The sequence below is a fragment of the Rhinolophus hipposideros genome (assembly GCF_964194185.1).
Source record: "Rhinolophus hipposideros genome assembly, chromosome: 4".
NCBI classification, from domain to species: domain Eukaryota; kingdom Metazoa; phylum Chordata; class Mammalia; order Chiroptera; family Rhinolophidae; genus Rhinolophus; species Rhinolophus hipposideros.
The window spans coordinates 32,417,893-32,443,401 of record NC_138050.1 but is presented as its reverse complement, the minus strand read 5'-3'; the positions used below and the strand labels follow the sequence as shown (position 1 = coordinate 32,443,401).

At 36.3% G+C, this 25,509-nt stretch overlaps 1 protein-coding gene across 1 annotated transcript; it reads right to left on the bottom strand.

Annotated features, from left to right (window-relative positions):
- Nucleotides 1-8,907: 8,907 nt before the first annotated feature.
- ZFP42 (ZFP42 zinc finger protein) lies at nt 8,908-9,825 on the bottom strand (the record flags this gene model as incomplete). The annotated part of the gene is made up of 1 exon (XM_081046661.1): nt 8,908-9,825. One exon carries the CDS (start codon nt 9,823-9,825, stop codon nt 8,908-8,910), a length of 918 nt encoding a protein of 305 aa, XP_080902787.1.
- Between the last annotated feature and the right edge of the window lie 15,684 nt (nt 9,826-25,509).

Sequence of the window (25,509 nt, the reverse complement as noted above, 5' to 3'; positions counted from 1 at the left end):
TACTGACTTTAAATACTTTCATCTTCAGCTCACTTTTCAAAAGTGAATAATATATGCTCATTGAGGCAATATAAACGTGATCATTTGTATCACTTAAAATGTGCTTTATGATTAAAAGAACCTCAAGGGTCAAGGCCATGGCCTGACACAGTCTACCCGCTAGAGGACATAATATCTAATGTTTGTTTCTTAGGCACTTTAGCCTAGGACTTTGTTCTCCATTGCCTCATTTATCTTTACAACATCTCTGATAGACATTATTCCTATTTTACAGAGGACTATAAAGAGAGAAGTGTTGTGATTTGTCCGAAATCACACAGTTTCTATGTGATGGAACTGAGTTTCCATTCAGTTTAGCTCATTCCAAAGTCGAAGTTCTTAACCCTGGCTATCTAACCTCCTGGGTGCTTTATATATTGAGTTATTACTTTTGATGAAACTGACTGTGACATAGTAAGACTATCTGAGTTTGCATAAGTGATTTTTAAAATAACATCTTTATTGAGATACAATTTGCATACCATAAAATTCACCCTTTTAAATATACAATTTTGTGGTTTTTAGTACATTCACATTGTTCTGCAACTATCAGCACTATCTAATTGTAGAATATTTTTATCATCCGAAAAAGAAAGCATTAGCAATCACTCCCTGCTCTTTCCATGCCCTAGTCCTAGGCAACCACTAATCTACTTTTAGTTTCTATGTGTTTGTTCTGTATATTTCAAATGGAATCATGCAATATGGGGATTGCTGGGTCTGGCTTCTTCTTTTAACTTAGCATGTCTTCAGGGTTCATCCATGTTGTAACATGTATTAGTACTTCATTCCCTTTTATGGCTGACATAATATTCTATTGTATGGATGTACCAAGTTTTGTTTATCCATTCGTCAGTTGGAGGACATATGGACTGTTTCCACTTTGGGGCCATAATGAATCATACTGTAATGAGCATTCGTATACAAATTTTTGTGTGAACCTATTTTTTTGTGTGTGAACATTTCTCTTGGGTATATATCTAGGAGTGAAATCGCTGGGTCTTATAACTGCTTACCATCTTGAGGAGCTGATAAACTGTTTTCCAAAATGGATGCACCATTTTACATTTCCCCTAGCAGGGACAGAGGTTTAAATTTCTTTACCTTCTAGCCAACATTTTTTTTTAAATTTTTTATTATAGCCATTCAAATGAATGTGAAGTGGTATGATTGTTGTTTTAATTTGCATTTCCCTAATGACTGAAAATGTTGAGCACTTTTTCATATGCTTATTTCCCATTTATATGTCTTTGGAGAAATGTCTATCAAGCCCTCTGCTGGTTTTTAAATTGGATTATTTGGCTTTTGGTTGTGTGCCAGTGATGTTAAGTTTAGCGCATCTCTCATGTTTTTTTTTTTTTTTTTTTTTTTTTTTTTTACTACTGCTTGGAAATCCTTTTAGTTATGTCTAGTCAAACATTTATTCAAACAGGCATTAGTCATTTATTGTGTTCTGTGCCTGTGGTAAAAATATAAAGTTCAATAAGACTTCATTCATACATAAGACATGTCATCTCCACAGATGCCTGTTTTCCTACTCCTCGATCCATCTTTTACTCTGCATCCCAAATGATTTTTCTAAAAAGGGAATTTGATCATGTCACTTATTTGCCTAATTACTTCAACATTTCCTTTATTGACTACAAAACAACATTCTAATTCTTTAAAAATGGTTTATAAACCCTCCAGAATTTGTACCTCAACAAACTCTGTAAGATATCCCATACCTCCATGTGGGATAACTGTAGTGGTCTTTTAGTTAAATACCCCATCTAGATATACTGAGGTTATTAGCTTGGGGAATAAGCGGGTCCTCAGCCACAAACCTAAATCAGGTCGCAGGTGAAAACAAAAATCACTGGAGTTCTGGATCCTGAAAGTGATCCCTCAGCCTGTGACCTGAGAAAACAAGCTGTATCATGTTATCCTCTTGCCTTTAATGGGAACTTTAAATGTTCCAGCCTCACTCATTTTTACTGCTAAGTAATAAAGAGCTACGTGCTTATTCTTGGGTCAATGTTAAAGTGGAGCATGACCCTTTAAGGACAGTGGTGGGGGCAGGTAGAGATTTAAGTAATTAATGGAATTCCTCCCAGGGAGGTGACCCTCCCAGAGAGGTGACCCGCCCAGATGACAGAATCAGTTTGGTCAAGAGAAATTGTTCCTCCCAGGTGGAGATTCTCCCTCCACCAATCTTTAGAAAGACAGTTTTCGTTTTATTGAAGGCAGCTGTAGTTTCCTCAGACAGCTTACTGAATTGATCAGATTCTGCTGGTTTAAGAAGAGGAAACTCAGTACTTCACAGTTATTAACACTCTTAGGGAAAATAGATCTAGTATATAAATTTCAAAATACATTCAATAATTCCTTTTGAATTTAGGCATAAACTAATTATGATAAAATCTATATGTATATGGATACACACACACAGGACACTCACACAAATATAAAGCAAAAACTAAAATTCAAATAAATCTGAAATGGAGTTTATGTTATCCATTGCTGAATAATGAATTAACCCAAAAATTCAAGGGGTTTAAAACAACCATTTTGTTTTTTCAACTTTATTGAGGTATAATTGACAAAATTGTAAGATAATTAACTACACATCATGATTTGATATTCATATTCATTTTTAAAGGATTCCTCCCCTCTGATTATATATCCATCACTATATATATATTTTTATGTATGTATGTATGTATGTATGTATGGTATATATAAAAATACGGGGGATGCCAAAAATGTATACACATAACTTGTATTCATGTTTTGCTATCACTATGTATTATTACAATTTTAATAGTTTTTTTTCTTTCTTAAAATGTGTATACATTTTTGGGGCATCCTCTGCGTGTGTGTGTGTGTGTGTGTGTATGGTGTGTGTATATAGACATGTAGACATATAGACACGTCTATATATGTATCCATCACCTCATTTATTTTTCTATATATAAATTTATATCACCTCACATATTTATGTGTGTATATATGTATATGTGTATATATATGTATAAAGTTACATATAGTGAGAATATTTAAGTTCTACTCTCTTAGCATTCTTTAATAGTATTATCAACTATAGTCACCATGTCAAAACACAATTTCTTTTGTTCATTTTGTGGGTCCGAAATTTGGGAAAAGACCATCCATGCCTGACAATTTATTAGGCATCCCCTGGGGTGGCTGAGGCTGGATGAATCTCCAAGATGGCTCCTTATCAGGTCTGGCACCTCAATACTCTTTGCCTTGCTCTCTTCACACCTTATCCTACAGTGTTCCTGCGTGTGGCTTGGATTTGCCCAGGATGATGGTCTTATATCATCTTATTAAATAGCAGTTGGTTTCTAAGAGAGCAAGGCAGTAGCTGCCCAGCTTTTTAAAAGGTAGGCCTGTCAGGGATACTGTGGATGCCTGATCATGGCATTGTACACCAGAGGCTGGACATTAATGAATGCCAACTATAATTTTATATATATAATGTGATGGTTCAGTGTGAGGTCGGAGGGATAGTGGATGGGGGGAGGGGGGTTCACAGTGTGAGGGATATAAATGATGAACGTCTAAGTATTACCTTGTCTTGTACACCTGAAACTAATAAATAAATAAATAAATAAATAAAAAAGGTAGGCCTGGAATTGGCACAGCTATCATGGAATCATTTACACCATACTCTATTGATCAAAGTATTCACAAACCAGCAGAAACTCAAGGGAAAGGGAAACAGACCCTCAGCTCTCAATAGGAGGAATAGTAAAGAATTTGTTACTACCTTTAGTCTGCCATAAGTGTAATATTTATTAGGCATATATACTGATAACACAAAGATTTTTACCCATCCCGCCCCCACACACAAATATTAGTATCATGCTGAGTCCCCAGAGGTTTATAAATGTAGTGGTTGCCTTAGACAAAGATGAGATGCATTATACATATTGTGTATAACTTGGACAACTTTTTTATATATTTAATGGTCACAATAATCAAAATTCTCTAGTTTTATTACTTCTTTGATTTGTACATGTGTATTTTTATGACGGACATTTTGAGTTACAGGAAGCATGTATTATGCTTTTTATGGCACTTAGGAGTATTAAAAAGTTTATTAATGCCTAGAGTATCATTCTAGCCTACCTAATACCTTTGATTTACTGAAGTCACAAAAGTTATGTTGGCCTTTTTTATGGATATAACTCTAGCAACATAGTAAAGCGTGGCTTTGTACAGGTGTTTTCACACGTCTGGTCCACTGACATCTAACAAACTCAAACTTTGGGTCATGCAGAGATGAAGCAAAAGACCTAATAAAAGCCACATGTTAACCGTTAATGGTCATTTACCAAATCCTACTTAAACTCTTGTACTCTCATAGCTATTTCATCCAATTGCCTTTTAATTATAGTCTCTTGCTCAGTTGCAAATATAATGGCTTTTTAATATAACTTGCACTGTTCTGTGTTCAGTGTAGGATGTAATCATGCAATTTATTCAGTCAGAGCTAGTGCATTAGGTAATTAAAACATAAGCACACACAGATTTCTACACAGGCATATTCAGCAGGCAAGTAATATATGACCACTGTGCTTTTCAATAGAATTATTTTGAGGTAGAATAGGATAGAATCCTGTGTCCACCAATGTATATTATAGCTAAGGTGAAATACCGAAATCAAAAGACTGTTTGGGAGATCTGTGCATGTATCACAGAAAACAAAATAAAAGATACTAATGTTAAGTAAGAATTTAAGAGGTTTGAGACATTAATTACCTACTCACATTCTACTAAATTTTCAATGCAGTTTAATTCTCCAATATCCAAGATGTTAGGAGAGGAACAGACCCTCAGTCTCCTTTTTTTTTTTTATTTAAATTTATTTATTGGGGTGACAATTGTTAATGAAGTTACATAATTTCAGGTGTACAATTCTGTATTACATCAACTATAAATCCCATTGTGTGTTCACCACCCAGAATCAGTTCTCCTTCCATCACCATATATTTGATCCCCCTTACCCTCATCTCCCTCCCCCCACCCCCTTACCCTCTGGTAACCACTAAACTATTGTCTGTGTCTATGAGTTTTTGTTTCTCATTTGTTTGTCTTGTTTTTGGTTTATATACCACATATCAGTGAAATCATAGGGTTCTCTGCTTTTTCTGTCTGACTTATTTCGCTTAGCATTATACTCTCAAGATCCATCCATGTTGTCACAAATGTTCCTATATCATCTTTCCTTAACGCCGAATAGTATTCCATTGTGTATATATACCACAACTTCTTTATCCATTCGTCTATCGAAGGACATTTTGGTTGTTTCCATGTCTTGGCCACCGTAAACAAAGCTGCAATGAACATTGGAGTACACGTGTCTCTATAGAGAAATGCTTTCAAATTTTTGGGGTAGATACCCAGGAGAGCGATTGCTGGGTCGTGTGGTAATTCTATTTGTAATTTCTTGAGGAACCTCCACACTGCTTTCCATAGCGGCTGCACCAGTCTGCATTCCCACCAACAGTGTATGAGGGTTCCTCAGTCTCTTCTTTAAAGGAAAAAGAAAAAGAAGGTAAAGATGTAAGATAATTTTCACTACAAATAAAAATAGTGTAACAATTTTAAAAACTCTCTTAAGTGGTAATTACTTTGGGGAGTACAAGTTAATATATGTATGGGTAATAAACAAGTGCTTCTGTTTTTTTTTTCTTCTTTCAATGAACATGTATTACTTTAATAAAGTTAGTCACCTTTATTTCACAGTAGCCAGATTTTATGTATAAAGAAGTAATGCTTTATTAGCAGGTTTTTGAATTATATATATAATTTGATAACTATATTTTAAAAGCCTAATATTAAGTTATATTTCCCAATTTGTTCATTCCATAATTTATTAACTGCCAACTAACCATGCCGTGTTAGTTGATAACAAGAAAGTGATGGGTTCTGCCTTAAGATTTTCAGTCTTTCGTGAAAACCATTTCTGTTACCTTTTGGCAATGCTTTGGCTATTAAAAAAGGGGGCATGGGCCATGAATCTAAATACCAGCATGAAAACAAAAATATTTATTTATTCATTCATTAGGATTTGGGGTTTGTAAAATGCTAGCATCTGGAGGTATGTAAAACTCTAGATGGAATCATTTCCTTTGTCAGTTATCTCTGGATGTGTTCATGCGCCTTTGTTCATCCTTCTTACTTAAAATACATATGTGGAAAGTATGTGTACATTTTTTTCAAAACAAAGATTTCAGCTGACATATCCTTATTATCTAATCTGCCTTTCTCCTTTCTGTTACATCCACATTCTTTCTTTCTCTTACATTCTGAACAGTTTTAGGGTTCCTCTTTAGAAAAGAAAAACAAAACATCTAGGAGGCTAGCCAAGTAGCATCCTACTCCCAAGTCAGATTTGACTAAGCCCTGGAATCCAGATGCACAGCACTTTCTCAGATTGATGTTCCTTGTATATTTAAGCTTTAGGGTTGTAAGCACTCAGATTTTGGCCCCTTTGGCTCCAGAAAGAGTGCTTCCATACAGGGGAAGTCAATTTTGGTCCTTCTCAATGTCCTGGGTCCCAGGTTACAGCCTAAACCCTGCCATTGATTTTTATCTCAACTTGACTGCTTTCTATTTAATCCCACCTTTTGCTTAGTCTTCATAGGTGCTGTCTTAATTCACTGCCATCGAAACAAAAACTAGACAAATATGTGCTCCATCATCTTGATCAAATACCATATTCCCATCCTAAATTCTATACTTGTGTGTTTTATTTAGAGGAAATTCCAAACTTATGAATTATTTATCTAGTGTTTCTTTAACATAGACCCAAGACCTACATTCCTATAGAAATAACATAAATGCCATACCAAATATATTATCATTAAAAAAATTAAAATTCCATAATAATCCATAGTAACAATTACTTCATTCTGAAGTCAAAATGTAAACCCTTGATTTTTTCTTCGTTTCTAAGTCATACATGTATTTGTATTTTGGCATTTCTATAATCAAGATTAATCTTAAAGTTTGTTTATAGTGATTTTTTCCCCCCTGAAAACTGTTAAATTCATGGTACATATTACCATTATCTCCACTGGTGTCTTAATTCTTAAAGCCAAAGAAATATATTCTAACTATATCTGATTATTTATAATATTGACTCTGGGGAAAAATGTTTTCCAAGTTTAATAACAGCATATTCTCTGCCCATTAAAAGGTAATTCCAATGAGGTGTTCAATTTATAATCATAAAAATAAGTTAATCCCTACATTAGAGCTATCATTTTATTTTACCAGCTATTTCTGGACAATTAATTTGCCCCCTTATTCACAGAATAGTTAACCACTTTCTCTAAATTTTCATCCACAGCATATAAATACACCAGATTCTGATCCATCTAATAAAAACGTCCTCCTATTATTCTATGGCTTCCCACTAGCTGTGGTCCTTTCCTTCCTTTTATAGTCAAGTTTCCGTTAAGGATATTTGCACATTTTCTATTGAATAGAGGTGTCATTTATGCAACTTGTTTCCATTAAAAATCCTAATGGACATTTAAGTTATGAATTTATTACTATTAAAATATGCTTCAGTTAATATCCTTGAATATTTTCGTACATTAGTGCAAATACTTCCATAGAATTGAATTCTAGAAATTATTGGGTCAAGATGAATGCACATTATGGATTGGACTGTGAACCCCCAGAACTTCATGTTGAAATCCTAACTCAGTACCTCAGAATGTGACCTTACTGGGAGATGGTGTCTTTATAGAAGTAATCAAGTTAAAATGAGGCTATTAGGGTGGGTTCTAATCCAATGATTGGTGTCCTTATAAGATCAAATCTGCACCTGGACATGCACAGAGGGAAGATGAGGTGATGATACAAGGAGAACACCATGTAAATATGAGGACAGTCATCTACAAACCAAGAAGAGAAGCCTGGAACAAGTCCTCTCTTCATAACTCAGAAAGAACCAATCTTAATAATGCTTTGAGTTTGTCCTTTTAGCCTCCAGAATTATGAGACAATACTTTTCTGTCGTTTAAGCCACCTACTTGGTGGTACTGTTGTAACAGCCCTAAAAATCTGACATAGCACACTTGCAAAATACCCTCTAAAATGGTTATGACAATTTATACCTTAACCAAAAGTGGAAGGCAAACTTTTTTCCCCACACCTCACCTATACTGAACTATCAATCTTTGCAGTTTTTACTCTTTTCAAAGACAAACAAATGGTATCTTTCTTTAACGCACACTTTGATTTTTCAATTCATATTTAGCATATTTCTGGAGTTTTATTTCCCTTTATTTGAAAATACCTAAAATGATTCAAATGGATTGACACTAACAAATTTACCACACACACAGTGCTATATGATTTCAATAGTTTAACATAATAAAAAAAGAAAACAATTTAAAAATTTAACTTTTAAAAAAGTTTAACTACTCATTAACTCATTAACAACTTATTGTAAAAATTTCATTCTTAGGATGATCACATGTAGCACAAAGCATATTCCTAAAAGGCAAATGTTAAACAATTGGAAATGACAAATCTAAAAAACAAAGTTAATTTCATATTTGTAGTACTGGCATGTGAAAGTCACATATCCAATAGTCCAATTTGTAATGTATCAAGGATTATGCTTTTGAAGTAAATCCATTAGTGACCTTCCTGTTGGAAGTATACTATAATTCTGTACACAATGTTCTTAAAATGGTACCACAACCTACAGGAGCATCTTAGTAACATTAAAAAATATGCCTTGTAGGGTTGCAACGTTGGTTCCAAAATTCTTTCCTAGAAACAATAATCAGTGAGTCATGTTTGTCCCCAATCACTCTTTTGTTAATACTATTTTCTCTTTCACTTATTCTCTTCAGTCTTTGCATGAGTTAAGATGTGAGCTTTCAGGTTATTTGACTGAACAAACTTCTTGTGACAGCCTTCAAAGGGACACACAAAACGTTTCTCCCCAGTGTGGATGCGTACATGTGTACGCAAATTGAAGTCCAGGGAAAAGCGTTTTCCACACCCTTCAAAAGTACACTGATAGAGCCTCTCACCGGTATGAATTAGAAAATGTCTTTTTAGTTTTGAGCTCTCATGGAATGCTTTCCCACATTCTGCACACATGTGACCTCGGGGACCATGAATGCGGCTATGCCTTCTCAGGGAATCTCTAGTCGTGAACTGTCTTGCGCACCCACTATGAGGACAAACATATTTTCCTGGAGCAGCATATTCTTTATTTTTGCTTGGCTTATTTCCAGCAAATCCTGCGACCTGTTTAGGGTCTGATGAGTTAGTGCTGGGTATTCCTTCAGGAGGAAGCTTTTTGCCTGTCTTGTACTCAGAATGCTCAGCAAGTGAATTCTCTCCAACAACGTGTGGAGGAAGTTCTTGTTTTGCTGCTTTTTCCATGCAGTGCAAGGAGCATTCAAGAACTGAGCTTGCTGTAAGAGCCTGTTGAGAGAGCTCTTGTTCTGATCCTTCTTTTCGGTTGTTGAAACACTTAAGAAGCATGTCCTCTTCCAGGATGGGTTCAGAAAACTCACCTCTTATTATGCACTCTATGTAACAGTCAGGTGAGGAATCCTCTTCATCAGCCTGATGGCTAGTCTCCGGGCACCCATTTTCATCATACAAGGTCCACATCGTGTCAAGAGGTTCCTGCCGGGCTGGTGTTGGCTTGGCGGGATTTGGCTTATCCCCAGTGAGGGCTCTTCTCCCCAGGCCTTCCTGTCCACGCATCTTTGCCCTTGTGTTCAGTTGCCGGTCCATGTCGTCCTGCCTGCTTCTTCCTTGAAGGTTTTCGCCAGGATATATCAGTCACTTCCAGGTAGTAGTGATCCAGGTAAGTCTTCAGCAAGTACCTGCTTTGAGATAGTAACCATTAGGTCCAATATTAGAGCCTTTGTCAGGAAATGTCCTCAAAAGATGGCCTAGAACTGACTTCACTAATGAAATGGCTACATTCGCATCTTCTTTGACAAACTTCTTAAGAGAGTAAGAGACTGAGCTCTGACAGAAGACACGGGGCCATAACCAGATCTGACTTGGGTATCCCAAGTTATGTGATGTCTCTAATTGATCACCTAATGTTTATTGGGCACTATATGCTAGCCCTACTCTAGGCTACTCATGGGTTGAGATACACCAGTAAGTAAACATACAAAATAAGTTCTATGTTCTATGTTATAAGGCGATGTGCTATAGAATAAACGAAGGGGCTGATAAAAAGTAGGAGTTTGTAATTTTGAATAGGGTGTTCAGGAATACCTTGACTGAGGTAGTGGCAGCTGACTAAAAACTTCAAGATAAGGGAGCAAGATATGCCTATTTTCTTATATAGTACTGTTGTGAAAATCAAATCAAATAATGTATATAAAGTGCTTAGCACAGTTCATGGCACAGAGCAAACACTGAACACCTATGGAAGCTAGTGTTATTTTATTAGCTTTGTATTTGTTCTCTAAGTATAGGTGGAATCCTGCTATGTGCGAGGCACTGTTCTAGACCAAGGATGGTAAATTTATTTCTGAAATGAGCCAGACTTAAGCTTTGTGGGAACTATGGTCTGTCACAACTATTTAACTCTGCCATAGTAGCACAGAAGCAGCCATATATAATACAGAAATGATGAGCATGACTGTGCTCCAAAAAGTAGGCAGAGGCTGGAATGAACCTATGGGCTGTAGTTTGCTCACCTGTTTCAGAAGATGGGGGTCCAGACAATAAAACATAATACATGCACTCCCATATCTTACGAATGGAAGTGACAATAAAGGTACAGGGTAGTTTGGGCCTAAATAGTTTTTTCTTTTGTCATTAACATAGAAGGAACAATATAAAAGTTATGGTATGAATTTAGTATATTCTTTCTAAGAGCATTTTCTTTAATGTAACAATTGTGTGCCTTATTAAAGATCTCTCAGTTTTATTGTCCTCAAGTCCTGCTGTAGGAACAAAAATTAAATGCGGTTTAGAAAGGGGCATATGTGAAAGTAGTGGAGTGAAAATTGATAGCTTGAAAATAATTTTAAAATAGCCACATTTAAAAATACCACCTGAATGGATTCATGCCATTTACTTTTGGCAAAAGAATACATAGAATAAAAACAAAACATGCCTTTCAATTGCTGAGGGAAGAGTTTTAAATATCTTCTTAAACATTTATATATACATATATAAAAGCGTAATATGTAATATATTTTAAGTTATATATTTAATTATAAATAAAATAAATTATATATTTACACATAATATATCAATGTTATATATATGTTGCTAAGGGAAGGGTTTTAAATTTATTTTAAAACATTTGTGTATACTATATAATATACAAAGGATTAACAAGAAATTAAAATTATTTTCCTTATGAATTGAAAATCATATTTTTTGTTTTATATACAGAAGGTGCCAAAAAATTGTATACACATTTTAAGAAAGGAAAACACTATCAAAATGGTAAATACTCTCTCTATATATATACACCAATAACAAAAGATGATTTATATACCTTATGGAGTGATGACCCTATTAACTCTAGTATCCATCTAATATTGAGGTGGTTTATTTATTTGTTTATGTATTTATGTATTTATTTATTTTTGAGGTGGTATTTTAAAATGTGACTATTTTTTAAAAAATCAAGCTTTTATATGTGTTTATATATGTGTAATGATACACGTGTTATTATTTATTCTGTCCTTTAAAAAGATGAAACAAACCAGAGACACTGTGTCCAAGAATACTTCTCTAACAAAATCTTGTTCTTGTAGATAAAAATAATTTTCAAATCATTTTGTATTAATGAATATAGCACCTTTGGAGCAAAACCACTAGCAATTAATCTAAAGTTTGAGTAGGACAGAGCACACCCTCCCCCCTCTATCAGACATCACTCTATTGAAAATAACTGCAATTTGATTTGATTTTAGTTTTTCTCTCCATATTTATCTCTTGCCATCTCCAGCTTTATTTCATTTTCAAAAATAAGCTCTGTTTCCAATAAAGTGCCATGCTCTTCCCTCTCAATAAAACACTATTCACCCCCACGCCCCTTTTCCCTATTAGCATGCAACATACACACACACACACACACACACACACACACACACGCACGCACAGGCTTATTTCCCATCCCTACTTCAGGTTTCTGCTTAAATATCAGTTCCTCAGGCAAGCTTCCTTTGATTCTTAGGTTCAATTAGGTCCCCAAGCTAAATGTTCCCCTCGCTCCCTATTTAATGCTTCCTATTTAACACTAATCAGAGCCCCTGATTATTTGAAGTCTGTTTTACCTATCAGACTATCAGTCTATGAAAGCAAGGTGTCCTTCTGTCTTATCCATGTCCCAACACCTAGTACAGTTGTCTAATGAAATGAATTGATGAATATACATCAGTCACTGGTGATACCTGATATAGCAACCCTATAAAATTAATTTACAAAAAAATTATTTGGGACTTTAGACACACTTAATGTAGAAGTTTCAAAATGTTGGCTATCAATGATGTTAAGGTATTATCTACAAAGACATCATCTATGAGATCAAGATTGAAAGAGGTATTTTCTTGATGAATTACCAAGGTCCAAAAAAGCCCTTACCTTTCAAAGTTAGATTCTTATTTACCAGATCTCTGAGCATTATACAATTTCTCACACAATATGCAAGCTTGTGAGAGTGACATATAAAATTGAAATGGTAATTTATTATGGAAGAGTTCCTGTTTATATGACAAGTACATTGTCTGTTGGTGTAAATACCTACAAAAAAAAAGTACCAGGTACCCCAGACAAATGAAAAATACAAAGTCCCTGGTTTCCAAGGAGTTTATCCATGTAACATAATGTAAATAAACACAGTGTTTATAAGTGGTAAATAAACAAAATAGTTTTGGATTGAGAAAAAAATGTTATGCAATGAAACCAATGAGAGGGAAATTGGGGAAGGCCATCTTTAGAAAATCTGGAAAGGCCTCCAAAGAAGGGCCATTAGACTAAAACCTGAAAAAAGAATAAATGTATCAGAGTGGAAAGAGGTGGGAGAAGAAATGTTCTTTCCAGGCAGCAGCATGAAGTACAAAGGGATTAGTGTGCTGGAGGACAAAGAAAACCATGTTTATTACATAATATGGCCAGCAAAGACGGAAGTGGGAGGAGGTTAAGGTTGAGGCTGGGGCAGAATCCTGAGGGCCAGGGGAGCCATTGCACACTGCATTCCCTAAACCAATGGGAACCATTACAAGGTTTACTTCAAATGAAAAAATAGTATGCTCTGGCTTAGGTTAAAAGATGAAAAGATTAGGGCTACTGTGTGGTGAGGGGATTAAGGGAGGGAAAAATGAAAGCAGAAAAATCTCTTAGGCTATTTAGTAATCTACGAAAAGAGTTGGGGGTGGGGGGCATGGTGAATAGGGAAAATGGAGATAGAACCTTCCAAACTGGCTGGTGAATTGGATCAAGTGGGAAGGAAAACAGAAGAGTCAAGAATAAGTGGTCCTAGGTTTTTTGCTGGAATAATTGGGTGAATGGTAGTACCATCTGCTGAGATACCCTGTTTCCCCGAAAATAAGACCTAGCCAGACAATCAGCTCTAATGCGTCTTTTGGTGAGAAAATTAGTATAAAACGGTCTTATTTTACTATAAGACCAGGTCTTTAATATAATATGATATATGATATGATATAATATATAATACAGCGTCTCATATTAATTTTTGCTCCAAAAGAGGTATTAGAGCTGATTGTCTGACTAGGTCTTATTTTCGGGGAAACGGCTAATTGAAGAAGAAAAGAAAGTTGTGAGGACAGGCCTACTCTTTTGATAATAAATAATGGAAGCACTTTAATACAAAATAGACCTAGGCAAATGTAATGCATTATATTTATATGATTTTTTAAAAACAAAATTAAAAACGCAACTTCAAAGCATTTTCAAGCAGGTGTCCGCTTTCTTTAAAGAGTATTTACTTTCCTTCTTTATCTGTTTTAAAAGTTTGAGGCCAGTGGCCAAAGACAGCGTAGATCAACACATTCTACACTCTCGTGTCCACTGGCCAAGGTCACTGCCCATCTGGTTCTAGGATGATAAAACACTTCCCATCTGTAGTTATCAAAACCTTTACCTTTTGACCGGGATCCACAGTTTAAGACACATTCTAAATAGGAAACTCAATATACACATCTTCCCCCATATCTGAAGAAAGCATGGTTCCATGAAGCAAGACTTACCCTTGCTGCCGCGAGTCACTCTGATATTTTCTACTCCATTTCCTTTCCAAGGTTGAGATGCAGCAACTGCTGCAACCCGCGCTCCCAACTGCAGTTAAAATCACCCCAGCTTCACGTTCAGCCAGTTAGACCCACCCTCCTTTTGATGGACACATTCTAATTACGCTGCACCTACCTTACACGTCAGCACAGATTAGTTTGAATTTCCAAAGAAAGGCTCTATCAACCTCTAAAGGTAAAGGGATCAGGTAGTGGCAGAGGGAGTGGCTTGCTCCTGTCCGGGGTTGAGGTTTGAGGTCCTGGAGCTAGCTGGCGCGGTCTCCTTCAACTAAGAGCTGACCAGGCTAAAGGAGACTCCTCTGCAGTCACTGGGCCTCTGCCACGTGGACAAATCTCTTTGAATCCCAGTCGCCTAGCTTTCACATGTTGCAGGCACTCATTAAATGTCTATCGAACTAATAAACGTATGCATAATCAAATTTAAGTCGTTATATATCATTGAAATGAAAAGCAAGCGGTGCAGTTTTACCCCTTAGAAATAGAGGTTTCCTGGGAAGCACACCACACCTTTCCCTGCATGCTGTCTTTCCCTCCCCCACTCCCTTTCCCACCCTAGGCTCTGTTGCAGAAAAACTCCAATTACTGCTTTTTCTTTTTTCAGGTATTAATGTGACTTCATATCCGTAAAAGTAACACAATCCACTTTGAAAGCATTGGTCGATCAGTGCTCATAAGGTCTAGTGAGGTTTAACAGTTCACATAAGTACACAGAGCATTGAAACAAAAACCGAATCAATGTTTAAAATTAAAAACCTCTTAAATTTGACTAGACACTTGCCTGCACTTCACAATATATATATATATGGAGTTCTCTCCACTCTTTTTTTGGTTTGTTTTAGAATAAGCCCTAGTTGTGAGATTGGAATGTTGGAATGTAAAAGATAATTTCCAATGGAGGAAATATTTAAACTATGTTTTAATGTATTATTCCCTGATCTGCCCTGTAGGCATACCAGGTCCTCATCCATTTGAAATTGAAGTCAGATAAAGCTTCCTTAGTTCCTTAGAACATATCATTGACAGGTGAGTTCCTAAAGGCAGAAATTGTAGGAAATGACTTCTCTCCTGCTAGCTGTGACGCATTACTGTGGTCTCTAGAAACTGCACAGGCAGGTTCTCAGAGTTGGTCTGCACCACACATTTTGTGTGCGTGTGTGTGTGTGTGTGTGTGTGTGTGTGGTAAAAATGTCAATGTTTTGGGTTTCAATAAGAAATATGACTTCAGTGAGCCAAAGAATCCTGAGCAGAGCATTCTTTCATCAGACTCACCAGACCACACCCCTGTTGTTATCACTCATTTTACCTTTGAGACAATGTACACAATCAACTAGATTAATTTATAATTTCTTCTCCGCCACTGATTCAGTCATATCACTTGGTTTGTGTTAGTGTGACTCTGTCTGGATGGAAATTGGAAATATCTTTAGAAAAATCTAAATTTTCATTTCACACTCCACGTCTTAAATAAATTAATTTGCTCCCATTTGTTTTAGCTTTTCTTTTCCATGGCCCTGCAGAAGTAAACCAAAAGGAAGGAACTCATCTGTTGTCATACGAACCTAGCTCAAAGGAAACTGAATTTCTCTAAAGTGAACTAGGGAACCAATTAAACCGTGAAATAAAAGTGGGCTGACTTTTGAAATTGACACAAGGAGTAATTTTTTGGATTGCTGGAATTTTAGTCATAGTAATTCTTTTACCAATAACATCATGACCAGTTTTTGAAAATTGTATTTTGACAATTTATTTCAGTGCCACAAACCAATATTTTCCTTTAAAAGCTTAGAATGTGAAAACTATAAATATGCTTTAATGCACTCTACACATATATGACTGCCCCCCCCTGCGCCCCATATAGGCCACTGTTCTAGTCCTGGGCTTATGTAACTCAGGCCTCCCAGAGTTTGCAAGCTGAAGTTCCCGGGCCAGAACTAGGGTGAGTCCAGAAACTCTGCTTTCCCACCGCAAAATTTAAGGAGCAACAAAAATTCAGTAATTAAGATGGATAGAAAGCGGCAGCTCTTGATTTTGTTTTTGTTTTTGTTTTTTATTGTAGTAATATTGACATACAATATTATATTGGTTTCAGGTGTACAATGTCATGACTCTGTATTTGTATATTGCACAGTAAAAAAATCAGTAATTAAGATTAATAATATCTGTATGCCATATTAAAAAATAAAATTAGTGCAAAAATTTGTGATAAACAAAATATCAAAACATTTAATAAATACAGATAACCGAATAATCACACTTTGTAAATGTGAACATGAAACTATTATTAGGACAATGAAGGGTAGACATTGAGAATTATGAGAGCCCATAATAGGAGACTATCATGGGATCCGGAAGTTCAGGGAAGGTTTCCCTAGAGCTGCTGGGATCTGAAAGGTAGAGTCAGCTCTGAGGGCACATCTTCCTGACAGTGGTGGGAACAGCTAAGAAAGCAGGTAGAGTAGCAGGTGATGTGCAGTGCCAGATTCCCCGGCCTTGTAGATCATGGTAAGAAGTTAGATCTTCATACAAAGAGTAATTGGAGCGGAATATTACAAGAAAGCATGCTTCATATATAAATGTGTATTTACCTTAAACTCAAACTATTGTTTCATTGTTGGAGCTTCAGTGTATATCTATTTGATTTAGCTCATCTTAATTGGGTGGTTTACATGCACTGACTCATTTTATTTTGAAATCAAATTTATAAAGTGATTAGTGGTATTATATCCTTTTATTTGTATTTTAAAATGATAACATTGAGGCACAAAGGAAATTTATACACTGATAAGTAGCTAAACTCAGTGTGGGGACAGAGTCCCAGAGAGCAGTTTCCAGGCTCTCGGCCTCACTTGGAAAGGTGCTGGCTCAGTTATTAGATGGCCATCAACTGTAATCAGATAGCCATCAGCTGTGGCTGCTTGGCAATCAGCTGTTACCGGTTAACCATTAGCCACTATTATAACTGCTGAGGCTACGCTGGGGGATGGGGGGTGTTGGGTTGGTTGGCAGAGAAGTGGCCGGCAGATTGCGCATTGTGTGTTGACCGTCAGCTGTAACCCGTAAGCCATTGGCCACTAATATAACTTCTGTGGCTATACTAGCAGAAAAAGAATGGGGGCTAGCAAGAAGATGGTGGCTGGCAAGCGGGGACTGCTGTTAGGACGGCGGGTTGCAGATTATGTAGATCCCGCTTCTTGTATCTCCAGACTAGCCGCCAGCGAGAATATAGTGATTTGACTCCCCTATCTATGGCTCCGTGGGTGTTCCTTTCTGGCCTTACCGTGTCCTGCGTTCTTATGTGGGGAGCGGGAGCAGAGACCTCACCGGACACCCCTCATGACAGCAGCATAAGGCATAGCAGGTAAGTGGATTTTCTGTAGGGTGCTCATCACATGTCTTCATTTCTGCTGGGGCTCTTTCCTTGGATGAAGACAAAGACCAATGGCAGGTTTTCCTGGGTATATCTTTACTCCTTCCTATGAAAGGAGCCAAGAAACCACTGCCATGGTAGGATACTAAAAGTGTTTCTTGCTAGCCTAATCCAGGAGTTCTTTGGGGCTGGCGATGGGTCTCTGACATGCCTTGCTGGGTAAGGCTCACAAGGATGGGGATTCTTCTTTCCCCAGTCCCTAGGGTTTCATCCAGAAAGGTCAGTCATAAAATTTGAGAGAAAAGTATTTTAAGAAATTGTCATAGAAAAAGAGGAGTTCTCAAACCCCAAGAGACAATAATTTTAGCTCTAGTACCTGCTGGGACCATACTCTTGAATCCCCTTTTCCGAACTGTTTCCCTACGTGTAGCCCCATCCCCCAATTTCTTAACCAGTATCATAGTTTTATCCTCTGAGTCCCATCGGTTAAATCTCTTTAATGTTCCTAAATACTCTTGTCCTTTCTGTCTCTGTGCCTTGCATGTGTATCTTCTGCCTGGAATCCGTTTTACAGTTCCATTTCAGGATATTGGCTTGCTTTTTTTTTGTTGTTCATTTGATAACTTTCTCCTTAGAGTATGTTCACAGAGAAAGTAAATTGTATATTTAAAATCCTTTCAATGTTACCACTTTTATTATTTCTAGTGACATCGAATGGCTTATACTTTCTCAAACAAAGGGGTCCCTGGGCACTCGTACCATGTTAGATAATATCATCTGCAGTGAAACTGATGATTATTCTCAAATACGTGGTATCAATAAAGGCTCTAAACAGCAATATGTCTATCCAGGTTGAATTTTGCTACCAAATGAGTTTTGGATAACTTTATTAAAAACAAAACAAAACAAACAAAAACACTTTATTTTTTCCATGTTCTTTTTGGATTATGGAATTGCAGATAATGATTGTGGACCTACACCTGAAACTTCCTTGCTCTGGTCTCAGTCTATTCATTTCCCCAGTAATATTGTCACCCTGGTTAAATGCAACTGGGCCTACTCTGAACTTGCATGTACGCACCTAAACAAAATGCACAACCGTGCTGATGGGTGTTGGGTGAAATCACGATCGCTAACACCAAGTGGACGTTCAGTCTTGTCAAGCAATAACGGAGTTCTCATCAAGGTTTAGTATCGCCCCCTAGAGGGCATTAAGTATTTTTTGTGGAGATGTTTTGGATTCCCAATATACTCAGGCTTGAATATTTACGTATGGAAATGTTATTTTATTATGAATTAGTTTTATTTTATTTATATTAGGGTGAAGGCATTATATGGATTTTAAAAATATGTGTAGGTAGGTTAAAGTAATTATTTTTACAATAGTAACAAGGGTGTTAAAATGTGCATTATAAAAGAGGTCATTGGTTTAATAGGGTTGAGAACTGCACTAGTCAATTTATTTTTTCACAATTATTTGTGTTTATTTATATAATAGACTATTTTTCTAGAGCAGTTTTAGGGTCACAGCAAAATTAAGTGAAAGTACGGGGATTTCCCATATACACCTTACCCCCCCCCACCCCGTTATCCTCCCCTATTATCAACAGCCCCCACCAGAGTGGTACATTTGTTATAACTGATAAACCTGCATTGGCACATCATTATCACTCAAGGCCCATAGTTTATATTAGGGTTCACTCTGTGGATTTGGACAAATGTATAATGACATATCCACTGTTTTAGTATCATATAATGTAGTTTCTCTGCCTTAAAATTCCTCTATGCTCTGCCTATTCATCCCTTTCTTCCCACATCTCATGATTATTTCACAATGTCTTCTCTTTCCTCAAACTTCTAATAACTTTTCCCCAGTCCTATCAGCTAACTTATTTCACTGAGAAATAAAAATAATTCGTGGACAATCTCTATGCATCTCACCATTCTACTCATCTGCATCTATGCCCAGGAACTCTGCATTCCTCCTTGACCGTAGAGTGAGCTATCTGTGCTTCCATCCAGGGTGTCCTCCTTATTTATCATTGGGTGCCATTTTCTCCTGACTACTCAAGGACATTGTTCAAATAATTATCTCCTCTATCCTTTATCTTCATTTTGTTTTTTTTTTCCTCTCAACTCTGGATCATTCCCATTGGCATTCAAGCACACTTGCTGTGATCATGAGAATTCTAAAAAAAATTCCCTTGACCCCACCTCCCCGCAGGTTACTTTGCTTACCACCTGCCTTATTTCATTGTTCCCTTTCACAGATAATTCCTAAAGGATCCTCTTGTTTTGCTGCTTAAATTATGTTCCATCAACAACATCACTATCACCTAGAAGGTGGGAGAAATACAAACTCACAGGTCCCACTATGGACCTATTGAATCAGATTATATTTTAGTAGGATATCCAGGATTCACAATGACGTTAAAATTCAAAAAGCACTGATCTGTAGTGCTTTTTTTTTTTTTTTTTTTTCCTTTTCTTTTTTAACTGGGGAATATCGGGGAACAGTGTGTTTTTCCAGGACCCATCAGCTCCATGTCAAGTTGTTGTTTTCAACCCAGTTGTAGGGGGCGCACCTCAGCTCCAGGTCAAGTTGTTGTTTTCAATCTAGTGAGGAGGGTGCAGCTCACTGGTCCACGTGGGAATCGAACTGGCAACTTTGGTGTTATGAGCATTGCACTCTAACTACTGGGCAAACCAGCCACCCTGAAGTGCTGACTTTTAATTCTCCTTACTTTTTTCTCTTGAATCCACTTCAGTAAATCTTTCTTTTCTGCTCTCCACTGAAATAGCTCTTTTTGAGGTCACTAATTACCTTCAAAAATGCTAAAGTCAAAGGTCAATTTTCACTGCTCATCCTACTGAATCTCTGCAGCACTTGACATGGTTGAAATCTCCATTTATTGTGCTTCCTTCTCTTCCAGACCATTAACATCTTTGTGCAGGGCTGTCAATCTGAGTCTTTTTTCTTCCCTCCACTTTTCCCTACCTGATCTCATCTATTTCCATGGCCTTTAATACTCTCTATTGAAATGGTGCCTCCTATCCATATTTCAAGGCTTAAGTTAAATGCTGACTTCTCACTGGACCATTTACAGATTCTCCGGCACAAATTAATTACCTTTTTTCAAAGTGATGATTCCTATCACTTTGTACTTCTAGTTTGTCAATTTTTCTAAAGTAAAATTTATAGTTTATAAGCTCTTTGACGACAGGATCTATATCATAGTCATCTCTCTATACCCACATTTCATTATCTATTTAAAAAAAAAACTCTTTTTTTTCTTCTCATTTAACAAGTGCCTAATAAGTGGTTATCAAAGTTTTTATTCTCTTCCAGGAATGTGTGTTGGGCTTAAATGTTCTATGTATAGCTTGCTCGTGGATCATGGAAATCTTCACCTACACTCCACCCTTTGTCTTCAAGTCAATCCTCATGCAGGCAATCTTACATCCATCTTTTCTTGTAAAAAGTATAAAATGTAGGCAAGAGAAGAGATACTTGTGCACCAACTGGATTTGCAAATTGGCTTTTTCAGACACACTCAGTAAAACCCATGGAACGTAACTAGTACTTGGAGGGACACAGTCTACAGAATAAATCATGGAAATTAGATCATTAAAATGCTCTCCTTTCAGATCTTTCCACGGTTGGCTCCTTCTCATCATTTGTAGCTTAGCTCTAGTGGGATCACCACAGAAAGGCTTTTCCTAATCATCCATTCTGAAGTAGTACTTTTCAGTCATGCTCTATCCTATTAGGTTGATTTTAGTCATGTACTTCTGACTATCTGAAATTGTTTATATTTTTTATGTTTTGTTGTCCATCTCCTATCCCTATGGAATGTGAGTTTTATAACTGGAGGAACTTTGCTTGTGTTTGTTCTATGGTTATCAGTAAGTAGTACACAGAACAGTGCCTAGAACATGTTATGTGCTGAGTAAACATTTGTTGAGTGAATGAATAAACACATTCCGAGGACACTGGAAAGCCCCTTTGATCCTGAACCCCATATGCAGAGAATTTAATTATAAATCTCATATTAATATAACTTGGTGACGAGGAGTTAAGGAGAAAGGAGACGAATATTAACTACTTTGATGGGTTGCCAACAGCCCTTGAAAGACTTGAACAGAAGTCTTTCAAGTTTTGAAATGGCAAAGGCTTTAGAAAATACCTACTAAGCTAAGATGAAAATATTTTACTGAGGACTTTGAAGTAGGTATTCAACAAATATTCTCTGATGGACTGATTTGGCTATTTATTTGGCAAAAATGACACGTAAGTGGCAAGTATAATTAATTTATCCTGCAGAGTCAGTGTTTGAAATCTAAAAAACCCTGCAAAGGATGACAATAGAATATTTTAAACAAATGTGTGATCTCGGATCAGCAGCATTGACGTCACCTGGAAACTTGTCAGGAATGAAAATTTTTAGGTCTCACTCCAGACCTACTGAAAGAGAATCTAAATTTTAACAAAACACCTAGGTTATTCATATGCATATTTAAATGTGAAGACCAGTGCAATAAAAATCATATTTAAGAATGCTTAAGCTGGATCCAATGAAGAAGCTAAGAGCTCTTTCAATAAATAGATAAGGAGGGTAGATACAGGGTAGAGCTTGAAACTGGGTGTGGGAGTGTCTGAACAGTGAGTTAAAGAGAGTAAGTTATCAAATAAGGATTAAGTGATATTCATTTTCACCTCATGGTCAAAATAAGCAACTTGAGTGAACACACTCATCATTAAGTCTAGTGACTAGTCTAAAATAGCACAGGTGTTTGGCATGACACAGAGAATGGAGGACAGATCTATTTTCTGACTTGATTATAATGAAACACTTTTTTTTTTTCTATTGAGAGTTTTAACTCAGTATTTAATGATGCTTCATGAAATTCCTCAAGGCTTTTCAATACCTTTGAGGGATAGGGTGAGTCAGAAGATGATAGATTTGGTTCTATGCAGTAGATCAACTTTAGTCACAAAAGAAGAAGAAGGAAGGAAACTGGAGAAATGGAGAAAAAAGTTTGCCTGTGTTGAGCATGTATGGAATAAGGGTTGTTGAAATAGTCAGATTCCTACATGTCTTTATATATAAGGGATTTGCTTTTCCCCTTGTGAGGAAGAACAAAAGTCACTTTACAGATGTTATCTGGGCAAGAAGAAAAGAACTGAATTTGTGTCTAAATAGACCTTTGAACTGGGCAGAGGACTTGTGTCCTAAAATTAAAATTCAAGAACTAGATCTATGCCTATTTGCTTAGATCCGGGGAATTATGGTGATGTACTAATGCATCATATTGCCACAGCATCTTTACAAAGTTACTTTAAGCTTTCCTATATTTTTTTTATTAGAGGTCATGTAGCCAATGTCTCTGCTCCTTGGCACCAATGGACTTAAATGGCTATGGAAAAAAAAAAGAATAATGAATGTTGCCCTCCCCCTCAACGTCCCAGATTGACCAAAAGGAGATAATCATTTTCTGCGTGTCAAAGATTTTTCTGAAGCAGAGTTTGGAGAAATGGAGTTTCGCACTCCATTTCCCAGCATTACCCAATAGCAGGTTTTCTAATTAGTAAACCGTCTCTGTACTGGTTAGCACCCTCTGTGACTATAGTCGGTGGATCCCGATGGCTTTGAATCAAAAGATGGAGAATCAGGTCAGGGAGTAGCCTTCAAGGATCCATTTCTTTTGGAGATTTTTCACTCCAATCCACTACTGTCTTAATCTGTGAGCACTTTGGATGGAAGGGGAGAGAAGCTAGGAGAGTAGGGAGGACTGTTTGTAGGTATAATTGTGGTTCATTCTTTCTCCATAATCTTAATAAATCTTTACCTCTGACTTGTGGTATATATTAAATATACCATATATATATATATATATATGTATATATATATATATATATATATATATATATATATGTCAGTTGAAAAGCAAATTATAGTTGGTTTCCACTTTCATTAGATGCAATCCAGTGCAGTGAATATAACATGGGTCACTGTAGGTCTTAGGCATTTGTAGTGTCAAAAGATTGTTTATGCTTAAATGATTACATACATATATATTATTTTTTCTCCCTTTTGTATAAATAGATACATAAGCAATTTGTGGTTGCCTTTTGCCTATTCTGCACATTTGCATACCTTCTCTCTTGGTTCAACTTCAAGGTCTAACTGTGCAGCCTCTCAATTGTGAGCAGTGCTATTTAGTGTGACTTTGAGTTTCTCCAGAGCTGTCTGGGTGAGAACACCCCCTCACTCCCACCCCCATAGCTAAAATGATAATAAATGAGACAAAAAGCTATTTGCTGCTTCTTTTCTGATGTCTTAACATTGTTTATTAAAAATTATCACGTATTTATTTTCTAAAAGGTATAATATATGTATAGGATACAAACAGTAAAAGGAAACAAGGAGAACCAGAAAAGGAAGTCTTTTCCTCACTCCTGATCTCTAGCCACCCAGTTCTCACCCCAAGAACAACTAATATTACTTTGTCTTCTGAGGCTTTTGCAGTCCCTCGTTGTCCAGAATTCTTGCTTTGGCTTCCAAGAGGTAACTTATCCTAAGGGTAAGAAGCTGCATTAAATGGTTGTTTTTCAACAATTGATGTTTAATCCAGAGCCCTGGCTTCCCAAGTATAAACCTGGGAGATAATTCTTGCAGTTTGGCTTTTTAGGAATAAAGGACAATCCAGAGACCTTGAGGTCACTGTTTGCTTCCATATAGTAAAATTACTACTGCCTGTATTGATTCAGCAAATATTCACTTTTAAAGTTCCTCTGTTTCTTATGGAGATAGTCATTCCAAAACATAATTAGAAAAAATGGAGTTCATGAACTTGGTAACTCCATTTTCTTTCCCTTATATGGCCCCTTTAGGTTAGTAGTAAAAAATAGTATGTTCATGAAACATTTCTCACTCTTCACAATGATGCCTAAATTTGTTTTTAGCTAGATCCTCTAAATTTCTGATTCCAAAGTAGATTGGGTACACAAAGAGAAATAGAAGAATTTTTTTGAAGCTACATGATTAATGTGCTTTAAGAGATCAGAGTTTTAAATATTATAATTTATATAAAAATTAACAGAGATAAACTGTGTTTAAACACAAAATTTACATGGATTTTTAAGATAAAATAGTAACCTTCAAAGAAAAATTAAGCCTGTGATGGCAGCTTTTCTTCTACCACTAAAGGAAATCCTTGGAAAAGTTTGAAAAACATTATAAATAGATAGATCATTGTGGAAGTCGAATGATGAACTAAACTTGACATATACAAAATAAAGAGCAAAGAATAGGTGTTAAAATTGGAATGTGGGAGGTAAATACTTCTTCAATGGCTCAGTCAAATGACACAATTTAATGATGTAACTCTCCATGATTGAAATAAGGAACCACTGACAGAACCCAATTGCACTAAGAATTTGTCCTATGTTAATAGGATTTTTTTATACATGGTGCAATGAGAATTTTTTTTCCTATAGTTCTAAAAGCAAAATAATTAAATTCTGTCACACAAATGTTGAATTTAAATATCATTATTATCCTTATAAACAGCATTTTAATAGATGCTAAAAGAAAAGTAAGTTCCATTACTTACAGACAGCCAATTTGTTCATTGCTCTCAGGAAAACTAGATGGTAGTTAAAGAACAGTAATTAAAAGATGGTAGGAAAAAAAGTGTCAAAAAAGAGTTAGTTTCTTTCCACAATGTGTGTTTACCTAAAATCCCATGATTTTCTTTTGGCATCATGACTGCTGTAAGCCTCCCAGCCCTGATTCTAAG